This window comes from Protopterus annectens, chromosome 4.part1, assembly GCF_019279795.1.
Source record: "Protopterus annectens isolate FY-2018-M chromosome 4.part1, PAN1.0, whole genome shotgun sequence".
Lineage (NCBI taxonomy): Eukaryota > Metazoa > Chordata > Ceratodontiformes > Protopteridae > Protopterus > Protopterus annectens.
In genome coordinates this window covers 123,759,596-123,776,900 of record NC_056734.1, presented here as the reverse complement: position 1 = coordinate 123,776,900, position 17,305 = coordinate 123,759,596, and the positions used below count along the sequence as shown (strand labels likewise).

General features: G+C 45.7%; 1 protein-coding gene across 4 annotated transcripts in view; it reads right to left on the bottom strand.

The window, feature by feature from the left end:
• Window positions 1-17,305, bottom strand: part of COPB2 (COPI coat complex subunit beta 2) — a 1,357,654-nt gene that overhangs the window by 1,052,221 nt on the left and 288,128 nt on the right. For all 4 annotated transcript variants that reach the window (XM_044070023.1, XM_044070026.1, XM_044070024.1 and 1 more), the window contains exon 10: window positions 2,011-2,121. In XM_044070023.1, coding sequence (XP_043925958.1) covers window positions 2,011-2,121 — 111 coding nt within the window. The remainder of the gene's footprint in view (window positions 1-2,010; window positions 2,122-17,305) is intronic.

Sequence of the window (17,305 nt, the reverse complement as noted above, 5' to 3'; positions counted from 1 at the left end):
GGGGGTGGGATTCTTACCAGAAGTTGCTTTAATTCCTTTATGTCCTTGAGAGATAACCTCAGGGTCAGCAGTAGGACTTTTGAAAAGAAATTTGAGAGAGTCAGGGACTCTATATTACCTGTTAGGTTTTCTAGGAGCAGGAGGGGATCAAACTGGATTCCATAAAATCATCCACAACATCCAGGACAGGAGGAATGGCCAGAAGTCTGTGCTGTGGAAGATCTAAGGATTCCCTGAGTCTCTTTTTTGACTGAGGTTAGTCCTGACATTCCCATTGGAAATGCTCCCTTAAGGTATGTAGAGTTTCTCCAAAGGAAAAATCTTTGGGTGGAGAGGCTGAAGGAATGGATTCCTCTGCATCAGAATCCTCATAAGCAGAAAGGGGTTACATATCTTCATATTCAGATGCATCAGCCTCATCAGAACTACTGGGGACAAATCTCTTTTTCTTTTGGAAGGGGTAGTTTGCCTTCTCCTGATAAGCATTATAAGGTCTTCCGTCATTTTAAGCATTTGAGACTGAGGCAAGGAAGCAGGTGCCTGAGCTTGGGTCATCATTTTTTTGGGTGTGGTTCGTACTCTGGGCCTTAGAAACTCAGTATTTTCGAAAGAACGGTAGGTGCGAAAGAAATTGTTGGTCTGTGTCGAGAATCGGTAGTGCAAAGTACTTCCTCAGAAGCTGGTGCTTGCTCAGCAGCTCCAGACCCATCCAAGGTAGAGACATCCACAGGATCTTTAGTCGATGACGTGCCTCATGGCATACTGGACTCAGAAAGGGTCTAGGTAGCAGCCTGCAAATCCACAGAAGCGGGCATCAAGGGCTGCAAAAGCACCTCACTGAGGACCAGAGAATTGATGACTAACTTAACTGAACAGTCATCGGCAGTTTTGGACCTGTGCGGTCTGTCTCTGTCTTTATCCTTATGTTTTTTCGGAAGATCTGCTGTCAAATGGCTTACGGAAGCCATATCGGAATTCGAGGACTGAGAGTGAAAATATCTAGCTACAATAAGGGCCCGACGACGTATAGTTCTGGCGTTGAACAAAGTACAAAAGCAACAGCAGGGGATGTCGTGGTCTGGGCCTAAGCAAGTGACACAGTAAGAATGAAAGTCTCGGTGTGGTATTTGCTTTCCACAGGCGAGACAATTGTTAACTTTTTCTGACATCGGTTAGAGCAAGAAAAAGGGATCCCCAACGGGGTACTTAGCTATAGAAAACTTCAACTTTAATTCAGAAATGGAAAACTCAGGTAGCGGCCGACCGGCACTCATACACGCTGCTTCTGCTTCAAGCTCCTCGGCAAGAAAGACTGATGTAATGGTGTCAGTTGCCTTATTTTATACCACTGATGACCCGACGTCAGTCCTGGAGCGACAGCAACCGACAGAAATACTAAGCCTCTGGTATTCAGGCCGACTGAGGGCTACCCTGGCAGGGATAACCCAAATGCGATGAATGCAACAGTGAAACATGAAGAACATCAGCCTGTTACCATGTTGATATCAGATATGCAGATTTACAGGGGACCTCTATGCAAGATGCAGGCAAAAAGACAAAGTACAATCATCTGTGTAATAAACCTCTTGACGTATTCTCACTTCCTTTTTCCTTCTACTTCCAAATTATTCACACTGATGTCTTCAATGGATTTAATACTATCCAGTAAGACCAAGAAATACTTAGGACTTCAGCAATAGTAAACTACCAGAACTATAGCAAATCAGTTCTGCTACAGTGCTGTTAAACTTCTAACAAATAAAGCCTCGAGACATTAAGTAACTGAAAAAAATATCACACAGGATAGCGTATGAACAAACTTAACCCCCCTTACAAAATATAACTTGCAAGTAAAGTGAACACATAGAAGAGGGTTTGCAGTTCAAAGCTGCTTACTTAGCTGAAGTCGTGTGTTTTGTGTGTGTTATAAAAATTGCAAAGTTAAACTACTCAAACAGAAGAAAAAAAAATTTTCGGAGGAATTTTAATTTGCAAAGTAACGTTACTTACTCAGATGAATCATGTGCCCACACAAACTCCTGTGCTGAACCAAAACTCTTGTTTCTCAAAGCCATGGCTGTGTAGATAATGTATTCACCATCACCACAAACTACGACAAACCTAATGAGATACACAGAAGTCAATCAGGCATAGAGAAAACAGTCAGCAATTCACTGTTAAATACATTCATTCATTCATCCATTCATTTATTTAATATCAATACTCTACAGCAGGGTCCCAACTGGAAACTGCTCAGTCTCAGTGACGATCAAAGAAAAGCTCTGTTTACATGTCAGTGAATTTGTCAATACAAGTCCAATTACCCAACTCCTTTTCAAATGAAGATAGTGTGGCACACTGCTTGATCTAATGTGGAGGTTTGTTCTGCTGAAAAGGTAGCCATTAAGTGACAAATCTGCCTCTCCACCATAATTTATTTGCTGAAGCAAGTCCAGATCTCTGGGCCTAGTGTCCACTGAACGATTTGACTTGTGGATATACAAGACGGTTTCTAGTGCTAGATCCTTAATAACTCAAAAAGCAAGGTACAGATCGCTCCTACAGAACCTATAAGAACAGTGAATACAGGAACGGAGCCTCCAGCCTGTCCTACTTTAGGCCTGTGAATTTTTTTTTTTTTTTAGGAACCTCTGATCTCTTTCCAACTGCCTAATATATCAAGTAGGATACATCCCCAAAAGGGGCACTGCTTTCCATGATGGGCCTTATCAGTACAGAATATAGATGGCAAGAACTTCTTTGAATCTAGAGGAGAATCCCTTTGTAATCAGCAGTGACAGACAGGATTTCCTACCCATTCTTGCAGCAATGACTATCAAAGGAGGGGAAATGATCTACCTGTGTTCCAAGGTCTCTCGCATCTTTATTTTTGAGTGAATTGTTGTCTATACTAGAAGCTGAACTGAGGGATTGTTTACCAAATGTGACAATATTGCATTTTTTTTTATTTTAGCATTTAGTTTTTAGCACATTTTCTGTGTACCGGTAGTAATATCTGCAAGCTGAAGTTGTAGATTCTGCATGTCAAAAGGGGATATGAGAATGACCCCCAGTCATCCACAGTCTTGTTTAATCACAGATCCCCATTTTTTATAAGGAGATCAGAGAAATTCACCCCAAACAGTAGAGGTTCTAGTATGATCACAGAGGGTACCTTCATGTTCTAAGGATGCACCTGCCACTCTCACTGTGTAGACTGTCATTCAGCCCTAATTTGCTAGCCTCTTAACTACACAGGGATCAATATGGAACACATTAGATAGTTATGTTAGTCAGCAAGTGGTATTGTACAAAATGCTTTAGAGAGAGCACGATATGCTGCATAGACAAAATGAATGATGTCCATGACTTACTTTTTTCCTTCAAAGTAGTTTACAAGACTCATTAGACAGTATCTACCCTTAAAGTCAAATGGCTAGGGGTCAAGTCTTGTGAGATTCTAAATATGTAGCTCATCAAGCCAGTTATGATTTTTTCCATGGCCTTGTAGATGACGCTTGTCAGGCTAATGGGTCTGTAGTTTCCAGGATCCATGGTAGGGCTGCCCTTATGAAAAGGGCATCTTAAATGCTATGCTCCATACCTCACAGACAAAGCTAGTAGCTAAGCTCAAGTTGAACAGCAGGTTTAGTGCTATTCAACGGGCAGCCTGGTATGTTATCAGGTTTTGTGGAGGATGCCTTATTTTCAGAAAGTACCTTTAGCAAATATTCTTTTATGATAAGGAATTTGAGATCCTTTGGAATATGCAGATTTTGCAGAGTTGTCTGGGATGAAATTCGCGCAAACTTTGTTAGCTAATATTTTGCAATATCTCCAGGATCTCAGTAGGCGGTGCCACTTTTGAATAAGTTCAGAGGACTGTTGGGTGTTATTTCTTGACACAAGTAAAGAAGACTGTAACTATTCTTGGCTTCTTCTGTATGTCTAAGTTTGTGAGGTGCCTTTGTTTTCCTGATGGCATTTTTTGGTACCTTCAGCAAGTTTTTGATATAGACCTTACTTTATGGGTCTTTACTTTTGATGTATATTCTAAAAATCTTTTTACTGTGCTATTTGTTTATGCATGTGAACCATCAGGCTGGTTTGTTCTTAAACTACCCACTGCATCTGATTCAGAAGGTGCCACATACTGATTTGCATCCTGGCAGTATGAGGGGGCCAATCTACACCATGGCACATGTGGAGCTCTGGGAGTCTGGACAGTCAAGTGGATGTGGTCTGCAAGTAATTCCTGTATGTCATAAATACTGCTGCAACAATAATCATACTCCATCATCTACTGCTGTGGTACATATATTCACAGCTGTATTTTCCAATGCTATATGCAGGTTATGCTAGACTACTACTATGCCTAGTTTTCTTCTATAACTCATGCCTCAGTCAATGTGTTGGCTTCTTTGCCTACTAGTGTGCCTACCACTAAACTCAGTCTGCTGTCCTTCTATTCCAATGTTGCAGTATTCTACTTGTGGGTTTACCTACCCTTCTTCCTTCTCCAGTTCATCCGGCCAGGTTTCCAAAGAGATTTTCAGTCCCTCTTGGTGTGTCAGATGTCTGACGTGGCTGCAGAAATGTGGACCATAAAAGTGACGTCTCCACACACCAGTCCTCAGAACATAGTAAATGCCCCAGTCACAGCCAGTCTTATAAGGGCATAGCCTGTCCAGTATCGCCCAGGAGAGCAAGTGTAGTCAAACAAGTGGGCGGGAAGGAATACTGCAACATGGAAGAGAAGAACATCTATGGTTATGGTAAGATTTTACACAACTTTTCTATGTCCTTCTATTGCAATGTTGCAGTATTCTATTTGTGGGTGACTGCCAAAGCTCACTTAGGATTGGGAGGTGGCCTAGATGAAGTTTCCAGGAATCCGTGTAGGATAGCCCTGGCAAACCCCACCATGGCTCTGGAGATATAGTCCAGTTTGCAGTGTTTGGTGAAAGTGTGTACTGAGGACCAAGTGGCTGCCTCAAGTATGGCGTTGGAGTCTAGCCATTTAAAGAAGGCTCCAGAAGAGGCTATTGCTTTGGTGGAGTGGGCCTTGACATTGCCCTGCAAGGTCTTGCCATGGTGTAGGTAGCAGAAAAATAGCCTGGGAGATCCAGGCCGAAAAGGTTCGTTTGCTCACAGCTTTCCCCAAAGCTGTGGGGTGGAAGGAGACAAACAGCGGGTCTGATTTCCTAAAGGGTTTGGTTTTATGTAGATAAAACCCAAGTTGTCTGTGGACATCTAGGGAATGCAGCACTCTCTCACTATCCTCCTCTGTGTTTGGGAAGAAGGTGGAGAGGTGGATGGGCTGGTTCAAGGTTAGGTCATTCACTACTTTGGGAATGAAGACGAGTTTGTCCTGAGGGTCACCCTGCCCAGGTGGAGGATTAGAAGGATGGTGTAGCCATAAGAGCTTGCAATTCTGAAACTCCTTCTGGCAGAAGTCAGAGCTACCAGCAATACAGTTTTTCATGTGCAAAATTTTAAGGAGGCCTTGTCTGCTGGCTCAAAAGGGACAAGAGTGAGTTTTTTCTAGAACATAGTTCAGGTCCCAGGGAGGGGGAGACAGTTTTGAGGAAACTTTTGGAGGGGAGTCTGGATGCAAGGGGTGGATCCAGAGGAAGGCAAGCAGAGATAGGAGACAGGTGTGCCTTCAAAGACGTGCAAGACAACCTTGTCTGCATGAGTTCACACAGGTACGACAGGATGAGAGGCATATCGCTTTCCAGTGGGTCCAACTGTCTTTGTAACACCAGATAGAAAACCTTTTCTATTTAGAGACAGGATTTCCTTGTGTTGGGTTTCCTGGCCTCCTGCAGGAGAGTGAGCATGTTATATAGGTGTCTGAAGGGGATCAGAATCCTATCAGCCATAGGGTGAGGTGCATGGATTGCCACTGTGGGTGTATCAGAGTCCTGCTGTGCTATAGGAGCAGGTCCATTCAGGGGGTTAACTTGTGGTGATTGCCCTTGGACAGATGAAGAAGGGGGAACTAGTGCTGTCTTGGCCAGTAGGGAGTCACCAACAAGATTTTGGGTGAGTCCTGATGAATTTTCAGCAGGATCCTTTGTATCAATGGGAAGGGGGGGGTGCATACAGGGATTTTTCCCTTCCAGGTTATCGAGAAGGCATCTGTTGCTAATGCCTTGAGGTCTGCTGTCCTGGTGCAGTAGCCAGGAAGCTGCCTGTTTATGGAGGAGGAGAACATGTCTATTTGTGAAATACCCCACCTGTGGACCATATTCAGGAAAACATCTCTTTGCAGCATCCATTTGTGGTTGTTTGACATAGTTCTGCCTGGGAGTTGAGCAGGGAAGAAATGTAGGCTGCCTGAAGGGAGACCCCCTGAGAGGTAGCCAGTTCCCATGCCAGCAGAGCTAGTCTGTACAGAAGGTAGGACTTGGTCCCTCCCTGCTTGTTGAGATACCACAGGACTGTGGTGCTGTCTGTGAATATCTTTAGAGGCCCCTACTTTAAGTAAGGCTGGAAGGCCTGTAGAGCAAGGAGGATGGCTCTCATTTCTCTGATGTTTATGTGACCTTATTTCTATCCATCTATCCACAAACCTTGTACTTTCCTTTTTCTAAGAGTTGTTCCCAAGCCCAGATCAGAGGCATCTGTGTGCATGGTCCGGGAGGGAGAGGGTGTTTGCAGAGGGAGTCCTGGGTTCTGGGCTAGCTGAGCCACCCACCATCTCAGTTCCTGATGTAAGCAGGGGAGCAAGCCATCCTGAACTCTAGAGGGTGGGAGTGTTGTGCTGGGTCCACATCGACTGGAGGTACCGCTGAAGTTTCCTCATGTGCATCCTTGCTAGGGGCAACATGGGAATGGTAGCTGCCATGTAACCTAGAAGTCTCAGAAATTGTCTTGCAGTCAGTTCTATTGATTGTAGGGTAGCAAGAAGGTGGTGTGAGAGGGATACCACCTTTTCTGCTAGTAGGAAAGCCTTCATGAGGTCTGTCCTGATCCTGCAACCCAGGAAGACAATATCCTGTGCAGGATTTAGGTGGGATTTTGGGAAGATGATCATGAACCCTAGAGACTGTAGGAGTACCAGAAGGTCCTGGGAGTGACGGAGAAGAGTTTCCTTGCCTTCTGCCTGAATTAGGAGGTTGCTTAGGTAAGGGAATAACTGGATCCACTTTTCCCTGCAGTAGGTGAAGACTGGAGCCAGACATTTTGTAAATATCCTGGGGGCAGTAGAAAGCCCAAAGGGCAAGGCACATAACTGAAAGTGAGATGAGCCTGCCAGAAATGTCGGGTATTTCCTGAAGGCGGGCTTTATAGGTATGTGAAGGTAAGCATCCTTTATGTCTAAGGTTGCCATGAAACCCCGAGGAAGGATGAGTGGAAAGACAGTAGGTAGGGTGAGCATCCTGAAAGTAGGAACTTTTAGGAAGGGGTTGAGGCACGAGAGGTCTAGAATCGGTCTCCATGGTCCTTCCTTTCTGGGTACCAAAAAGATTCTGGAGTACAATCCTTTTCTTTTTGACTGTGTAGGTACTGGTTCTATGGTACCTTGTAGTAGCACGGTTTGCAACACCTGATGGAGGAGGGGTAGTTGACTAGGAGGAGGTTGTGGTATACTCAGTCTTGATGGGGGGGGGGGTGATCCAGGACATGAAGTAACTGTTCTGTATGATGGACAGAACCCATTTGTCTGAGGTAATCAGTGACCACACAGGGAGATAGGGGTATGGGCTGAAATTTTGACAGGTAGACACTACCTGCTCTATCAGGAAAAGGAGGCCTTTGGCTGGAAGACTGAGAAGGCCTAGCCTGAGGAGCCTGTCTTCTAGATTGGGGGGGGGGGGTAACTACAGGCCTGGAGGTTTTCCTGATAAACTGTGTCTTTGCCGGGTAGTTCCACTGGAAGTTTGAAATAGGTGAGACTAGGATGTGTTTTAGGTCCTGTAATTCTTTTCCTTTCTGTTGCAAGGATTTAAACAGGTCAGCCACTTTTGCACCAAAAAGGGCTGAATGATCCAAAGGTGCATAAAAGTCGCAGCCATGAGACCCAGGTCCCAAGGAGGAACGGAGTCCTTAATTGGGGGACGTAAAAGAAAGGTGCCTTTAAGAAAAGCCTTACACGGTCTAGAAGAGGACAGGGCATTCATGTTTTCGCTGACATTGAAATTCGAGATAGCTGCCAGTTATACTTTCACCGTGGTGGAACTAGCCCCTTGTTGAAAAATATTGGCTAAGAAATCCAACACTGTGGGAACAGGGGCTGTAAGGGGTTCCAGGTTCCTCTGAGAGGCCCAAATAGAGAATCATTTCCATTTACTATGGTAAATCTTTCTAGTGGAGGCCTTATGGGATGCCACCAGAATAGTTTTTACTGAAGAGGAAAGACCGGGAGTCCTGGCAATCAAGGGAACTAGAGCAACCAAGCAGTCAGCTTGAGGCTGTCCAGGCTGGGTGGACAAGTGCCCGAGGGATGAGGGATGAGATCCGGGCAAGGATCCAGAATCCGAGGAAGAGCTAGAACATGAGACCAGAGGAAGTGGAACCACATCTGATGAGGCCAGAATGGGGCAATGTGGATCACTTTGCACCCCAGTCAGCAAGCTTTCTGAAGAAACTTCGGAATGAGAGGCAAATGGGATAAGCACAGAGTAACCCGGGAGGCCAAGCATGGACTAGTGCGTCTCTGGGGGACCCCTGGTGAGGGGATCAGAGCGAAGAACTCGCTACACTTCATGTTTGAAGAAAGCGAAGAGATCGCAGCAAGGCTGATCCCACGCCAGGAAGATCTCCTCTGCAACAGATTGTTTCAGAGACCACTCGTATGGCATTAGAATAGCCCGACTCAATCTGTCCGTTAAAATGTTGGAGCATCCCGGGATGTGCTTTGCAATCAGAAATCGACTGGAGATCGCCCACTCCCACACTCTCGTGGCCTCGCGACACAGAGGGTAAGATCTGGTTCCTCCCTGTTTGTTGATGTACCAGACCACCGACAAGTCTGACTGAATTTTAATAGTCCCTGCAGGAAGAACAGTGTGGAAGGCTTGCAATGCTAAAAGCACTGCTCTCATCTCCAAAACACTGATATGCAATCTGGTCTCAGTCTGGGACCACGTGCCTTGGACCGTCCTCCCCAGATAATGTCCCCATCTGGGCTGGGAGGCATCTGTGGTCACTGTGGCTTGGGCTGTGTGTGAAACAAATGGGCGTCTCGCTAAGATCTCCGGCGATTGGAGCCACCAGAGAAGTGACACCCTGCAGGCTTTGCTGACATGAACTGGATATTCCATGGGGAGATCTAGCCAAGACCACTGTACGGTCAGAGTCCAAAAAGCACATGCATGTGAAGACGAGCACAGGGGAGGATCACGATTGCTGCAGCCATAGAGCCTAAGGCTCGAAGAACGTCACGTGCCTTTGGTAGCCTGGGGCCAAGAACCACTGATACATGGGCCGTAGCTCTGAACCCTGTCTGGAGTTAGGAAGACTTTCAACTGAAGGGTGTCCAGCCATGCCACAATGAAGTCCAAGATCTGCACCAGGTCCAAGAGGGACTTGGAAACATTGATAGTGATCCCTAGCCGGTCTGCAAGATGAAGGAATGAATCTCTGGCTATGCAAAGAAGATGCTTGGTGGAAGCTGTGAGGAGCCAACTGTCTAGGTAAGGGAAAACCTGAATTCCCTGAAGCCTCAGGTGAGCCGCTATGACTGCCATTACCTTGGTAAACGCCCTGGGAGCTGTGATGAGACCAAAGGGTAGGGCTCTGAACTGGAAATGACTGGCTCCCAGCCGGAAGCGAAGGAATCTCCTGGAGCTTCTGCATATCTTGATGTGGTAAGTAAGCATCCTGGAGGTCTATCGAGCACACCCAGTCGCATTCTCAAAGATAAGGTAGAATGGACTGTAGGGTGACCATCCGGAATTTCTGTTTTGCGACAGCCACGTTCAAGGTTGACAGGTCCAAGATGGGCATGAGGTCCCCAATCTTTTTTGGCAATAAAAAGAACCTGGAGTAAAAGCCTAATCCGGACTGATCTGGGGAGACGGGTTTGATGGCTCACTTGCGAAGCAGCTTGGAAATCTCTAGCGCTGCCGCCTCCCTTTGAGCGGGTGGGACATTTGGGAGGTGCTTTGGTTGGATGGGGGGGTACAAATGGGATGGTGTAGCCTCTGGATATTATTTGAAGCACCCAACGATCTGCAGTTATAGACTCCCAAGCCGTTGGGTGCAATGACAATCTTCCCGTGACTGTATCCAGAATATGGCAGTCAGGCAACCCCTCAGGGCTGCTGTGTGGGCCTGTCAGAGAAGTTCTCCCTAGACCCAAAGTTCCTCGACCCCCCTCTGGCTCTGGGGCAGCGTCTGTCCTGTCCTCCTCTGCCTCTAGGGGACGAGCTGTCCTGAGTCCTGGGAAAACTGTGATTTTCGGAACTACATCTTTTTTTGCCCTCTCTGATTCCTAGAAATGGATCTTTGAGGGCTAGAGAAGCAGACACCGATGGCAGACGAAGTCTTCCTGTCCTTTTCGCTCTGGACCAGTGAGTCACATATGGTCTTCCCAAAAAAGAGAAGAACCATCAAAGGGAGCATTTGTGAAAGACGCCTTGAAGGGGTCCGTGAATTGACACAGTCTGAGCCAAGTGTGTCGCCTCCTAGCTATGCCGATCCCAGCCACCCTAGCCGGTCCTTCCGCAGCATGGGAAAGGAGGCACATAGACGTGTTCGATACTGATTTCAGAGTTGACATCTTCGTGGAGAACAGACGCTTATCCTCCGGCAACAAAGACTCTGGGGGTGACTCAGCTAACTCCATGACTAGGTCTCGCTGCAGTCGTATAACATGTGCCAAATAGTTCAGCGCTTGGATGCAAAACGTCGCTTAAGAATATACTCTCTTCCCAAAACGATCCACCGCCTTGGACTCCTTGTCCAGAGAGTGGACCGAGAAACTCTCCTGTGCCAGTTCCCTCTTGGTGGTTGCTGCAACCACCATAGCATCCACTGGGGATCCTTTGTACCAGGCCTGTCTGTCAGAGGGTGGAGAGAGAATCCTGTCAGGGCATTTTGGTATCGGCTCTATGGTGTCAGGCTCCTTCCATGCCTGCATGGGGATAAGATCCACTAAGGGATTCGCAGGAGGGGACACCCAGGACGTAGATGGGCCTGTGCCAAAAGCCTCCAGGAACACTGACTCATCCACACTGACTCATCCACAGAAGGTTTTGGGGCTGACCAACCTCCCCTCTGGCAGAGGATCTCCATGATGTCTCCAAAGGAGATATCCTCGGGAGGTTACTTGGGGGAACCTTCTGCTTCATCTAAGTCAGTGTCTTCTATCAAGGACTCGGGGGAGTCCAGGTGCCTCCTTTTACACGTGTGCTTACGGGGAACCTCTTCAGTGGGACTCTCTGGAGAGGGCTCGTGAGCCACGGGGGGTTCCTCCAGGGGCACCGCCTGAGGGTCCTCTAGCACAGACTGTCCCTGGGACAAGTTGAAGGGAGTTGTAATCAAATCCAAGGGAGTTTGGGCGGTGTCCAAGGAAATAGGCTGGGGTCTTTGATCCTTGGGAGAGAACCCTCTCCATCGCGTCGAACGCCGATGGAGAGCGTACCTCCTTACCACCCAACAAGGAGGAAGCTCTCCCTGGGTCCACCGTGAGGATCGGGGCAGAGGCAGGAGTAGCCGGAGCTCCGAAGGAATGGCTCAGATCCGACAAGGTTGGAGCGGAAGACGGCCCCATTCCCTCAGACCCGACTCCCCGTCCTCAGCCCGAGAGTTGCTCGGGTCCGAACTAGTCGGATCCGAGGAACTCGAGGTAATCGCTGGAGTTGAGGTTGGAGGAACCATCAGCACCAACCCCCCAGCTCCGAAGCTCCTTGGATCCATAAACCCTGAAACCGCAGGCCGGATTGGGAAAGGAGAAATTAGACGAAAGAAGGGCATGGAGGTCCCCCCCTCCTGAGGAAGAGGGGCCTGGCAAAACTCCCATTTGGATTTAGGTCCGAATAAATTTCATCATCCTGTCCATATCCAATTCAGATAGACTCAGAGTCGAGCGCGAGCAGGCGACAGACTCGGATCTGGCTGGTCGTTGTGACGACCTAGGAGGAAGGCCTCTGATCCAAAGGCTCCGTCGTCTCCAGAGAGAACCTTGGGAAGTGGAGCCGAGGAGACGTAGGTCTGGACACTTTAGAAGGTGGGCTGGGGAAGGACTCCCGCTCTGGAGACCGTTTACAGGGCCTATCCCCCCTCTTATCTCTGTCATTGTCTTTCTTCCTGTCTTTTCCTTTGACCTCCCCTTCAACAGGTTTAGTGGGAGGGAGAGTCCCAGCCTGAGGGGGAGGTTAAGCAGCTACTAGAGGAGACGAGGCTGATGAGTCCAGAGAGGAAAGAGGTAGAAGGCCTTTTGCAACCAGTTTGGCCTTCCTTTCTTTCAAGGCCCTGGGGTTAAATCCGGCTCACACTGCACTGTACCGAGAGATGGGGAACACGCAGGCAAACACACAAAGTGTGACCATTGGCCAGTGAAAGCTTATGGCCACACACTGTGCATTTCTTAAATTTAAGTTTTGGCTGATCAACCATACTACCAACACACACAGCCACCCTACTGAAGACCGACACACTAAGCACTCGCACTTAAGGGGTAGGGAGGACCTGAACGAAACTACTTTACAACAAACATTTTTTTTTTTTTTTATATATATATACATCCAACAAACAAGTGAATGGGAGAGGAAGGGAACTAACAGACAACACACACTCACTATCTGGAGAGAAAACTACCACAAAAAAAGCACTTACTAACAACACAACACTTGGAGCTACAGAGATCACGATGCTGATGCACGAAGTGGCAAACGAGATCTGAAGGAAGGTAGGAGATGGTTATGGGTAATGGGGAGGAGCTTGAAGCTCGGAGCAGATGCTTGAAAAGTTGCCAGCTCGGATCCGATATGGATCCGAATACCCACATGGTGCAGATAAAATGAAGTTAACTACTTCAGATCAGTAGATCCATAGCCCCTGTTCCCGCAGTGTTGGATTTCGTAGTCAATATTTTTCAACAAGGGGCTAGTTCCTCCATGGTAAAAGTACAACTGGCAGCTATCTTGAATTTCCATGTCGGAGAAAACATGAATGCCCTGGCCTTTTCTAGACTGTGTAAGGCTTTTCTTAAAGGCACCTTTCTTTTATATGTCCCCCAATTAAGGACTCCGTTCCTCCTTGGGACCTTACCTTGATTCTACAGGCTTTAGTTGCAGTTTCTGAGATTCAAGCTTTGTCTGCCATGCCTCCTTACTTGATCTTCCACAAGGACAGGGTTTCTCTCCACACGAACCCTTCCTTCTTACCAAAAGTAGCTTCTGAATCAAAGATTAATCAAACAATTAACTTGCCCGTTTTCTTTCCAAATTTTCAGAACAAGGATGAATATAAGCTGCATTTGCTAGATAGACAGCTTTGTTTTTGTTTTTATTTACACAGAACAAAGTACTTCCATAAGTCTGACCACTTATTTGTATTTCTAAACCCTTTCAGGGCAAAGCCATCTCCAATGTTTCCTTAGCTAGATGGATTACACAATGTATTTTGCAAATTTATAAAGACAAAGGTCTGTCCCCACCTGGTCCTGCAGATCTATGGCGACTTCTGCTGCTTTTTGGTCAGGGGTTTCACTGGAAGACATTTGTACGGCAGCAACTTGGGCAAGGTCACATACTTTCATTTCTCATTATAAGTTGGACTTGATCTCCAGATGGAGAGCATCCTTTGGCTCTGCAGTGCTCAGGAATATCCTTCCATGAGGGCCTCCCAGGAGTTTCAGTAGCTGGGGACTCTGTCCCGCATGTTGCAGATAAAATTAAGTTAACTACTTCAGATAAAGTTATGTACTCACCATAACGTTCCATCAGAGTAGTTACACTTCATTTTTCTGCAACCGTCCCAACCTCCTTCCCCCGAACCAGTTCAGGGTTTGTTATAAAGTTGAGTTGCTGATTGGTTGCGTAGTGGCAAACTCGATCTGAGGGAAGGTAAGAGATGGTGATGGGTTATAGGTAAGGGGGAGGAGCTTGGAGCAGATGCTTGAAAAGTTGCCGGCTCAGATCCGATATGGATCCGAATGCCCACAGGTTGCAGAAAAATGAAGTGTAACTACTCAGATGGAATGTTATGGTGAGTACATAACTTCTTTTTAACTACTTCAGATCAGTAGATGACGGAGTAAGATTACTGTTGCAGCATTATTTATGACATACAGGAATTACTTGCAGACAACGTCCCCTTGACTGTCCAGACTCTCAGAGCTCCGCATATGCCATGGTATAGATTGGTACCCTCATACTGCCAGGATGCAAATCAGTATGTGGCACCTTCTGATCTTTTTGCAAGTGGAATGAAAGAATGAAATGAAGGCGAGACACTTTTTTTTTTTTTTTTTTTTTAAAGGCAATTTATTTAGAAGTCTGCTTTGTGGCTGGCATGCCCCATTTCCAATCTGTCTGATGCTTTTGGTCTAATTGGCATAAAACCTAAATATATACCTAATTTTGTATGACACTCTTGCCTTTATCTTCAGGATATGCCAAAAAAGGAAGCTGTCTAAATAACTGGTTTAAGGGGAAATATTTAAGATCACCTTCAACAAGAAAGTAGGGCTCATCCTCCATCTTACCCTGTATCTAAGTTAAATACTCTACATGGCTCCATGCATATTAAGGCCTGCTTTTCAGAAATCCTTACGGCCAAAGTAATGGCTACCAGAAGTGCTGTACAAGTCAAAAATTACAGGAAGCTACACTGCTGTATAAAATAGGTAATAGGTTAGTTTAGTTTTAAGAGGAATTTAATGCCCAAGGAAGGCACAGTCCTCCTTGGTGGACACAGACATAGGTCCCTTTTCAGGAAGTGTTTTACTACCATACGCCTTGCAAAAGGTAGACACATACGAAAGCAAGATGGGAAGGCTACAGCATAACATTTCTTTTACAAATGGGAAGGAAAGTCCTGCTGAAAAAAGATCTGAAAGATGAAACAACACCAGGGGAAGGGGTTATGGGACCGTTTGTTGTACGTACAGGAAAATTTCTGCCAGATACAAATTTGTTATGTAAGGTTTTCTGGCCTTCTTCATAATGATTAAGCGCATCATCTGAAAAAGCGCTTGAAAGTAATAAATGTCAGACCATTCATGCTATAAGTTTGAGGTACTCGAGTTGTGGGTGTTCCTGCATGCACTTAACTGCTGTGTCAACATGTTCACCACTACAGGAAATATGCAAGAGCCGGCTGTCAGCAATTTCATAGAATCGATCAATCATGACTACAAAGGTAACACTTTTCCTCCTACCACCACAACGGCTTCCCTCCCCCAACTACTTAGTTGCAGGCAGACCTTTTTCACAGGAAAAAAAAACGTATAAAGATTTCAGACAAGGTCTTAGACATGGTCACTTTACATAAAGTAGAATTCAAGACTTTTTGCTTTCATGAGGGATTCCACCAATTCCAGAGGATCAGTCTAAGTTGCCCTTTGAATCATTGGTGCACCAATGACTCATGGAGACACAATGCATCAAACTTGAAGAGCAGGAAAAATTATTCTACTTCAGGCTGTTCTGATCCCAGAGAAAGAAAGGCCATGGAGGCTTTTTCTGAGACTTTCTAAACCAAATCCCTTCCAAGTTCCAAAATTCAGAATGCTTAACCTACAGTCTCTTTTGTCCTTTGGTCACTCTAGGTCTCAAAGACATCTACTTATAAGTATCAGTTTACAAAACAGCACAGGAGATTTTTTAAAGACCACAGCAGAAGATAATCACTTCAAGTTTACCTTCACTTTTAGGAACTCTGCTGCTTCAAGGACCTTCACAAATATTTGGCCCTTGTAGTTGCTTTCCAAGCAGCAAAGGCGGTCACATTTACTTGTACCTGATTGACTGTCTTCTGCAGTCTGCATTCCAAACAGGAGCTGCAGGATAAGGTCCGGTCTACTCTCAGCTGTCTTCAGAGCCTTGGGTCCTCTCTAAATCTGTGCAAATACAGTCTATTAACCAAGACATCCAAAGTCTCTCTAGGAGGACGAGTCTCAGGACTTCACACATTTCCTCACAACTCGGCAGCATGACAAACACCCTCCACAGACAGATGACCCACAACCACAAATGGCATCTGAACAAAGCTATTTTCCGCAATCTTACAGCAAAATGGGTGGTACCAGAGACAGACTTGTTCACCTACACCGACAACAATCATGTAGCCAAGATATGCACAAGACTTTCATGCAGAAAAGCATGGCAGATAACTAATGCTTTCTGCTTCGTGTGGAGCACCCTTTTTCCCCAGTGTGCACCTTCCAGCTCCAGTACTCTCCAGATTTCTATAGTATCATAACAGGCTACTAGGCTAACTGCCCTAGAGCCTTTTTAAGCCTAGCCATTCATGCCAGAACAGAATGGTAGTGGTAGAAGAGATCAGGATAATTCTCCTTGCTGCATTCTGGTTGACACAAATGTGGTTCTCACGGTTTTCCATCAAAAATTCGAAGGCACATGTTGGAAAATAGTGTGGCTGAAAGTAAGTTTTCAAAGTTTAACAATGCTGAATGGGAATAATACAAAATCATAATAATGAAAGTAAAGCTTGACTCGCTATTATGAGTTCGGTATTGAGAATGGAGATCGAGGTACAGTGAGGATCAGGGAATTTACCCTTTTCCATATTGTAGAGAGATCTTGGAGTTGGTATATATAAATTGCAGGGGGTGTAGGGGGAGCAGCCCCCCTGCTAAAACATGAAAGGACCTATAGACATTCAAAACCAGAAGTTTGGTATGTCAAATGTCATTCGTCATGTTACTGACATTCGACATTTAGGCTAAACATTGTTTTTCTAATTTTAGTTCGTTCTTTTAATCACAAATTATTTTTGCCTTTAAAGTTTTGATGGCAAACCAGTTCTCACTTAATGTAGCTGTGGAAGGAGCCTTCCCAGATTTGCCCTTTTTCATCTTTGCCATTTTGTTTTTTTTTCAAAGGATCTCCTTTGTTTGTGCTGCTAAGCCTTTGTCTAGAAACAGAATGGGCAATTTTTGGAAGATTATTACTGTTATAACTAGTGATGGACTGGAAAGGAAGAGCTGGCTGCAATTTCCACTGTTTTACCTTGTTCATCCAAATTTTTGAAAAATTCTTGTGAAGGATGTTAAAAAAAAAAAAAAAAAGATGTCCGCACAAAAGTATCTGCTCTTTTATGTCATCAACAACAAACTAGACTCTTAACCAAGCAGGTCTCCTAAATCATACATTGAGCTGCTGCT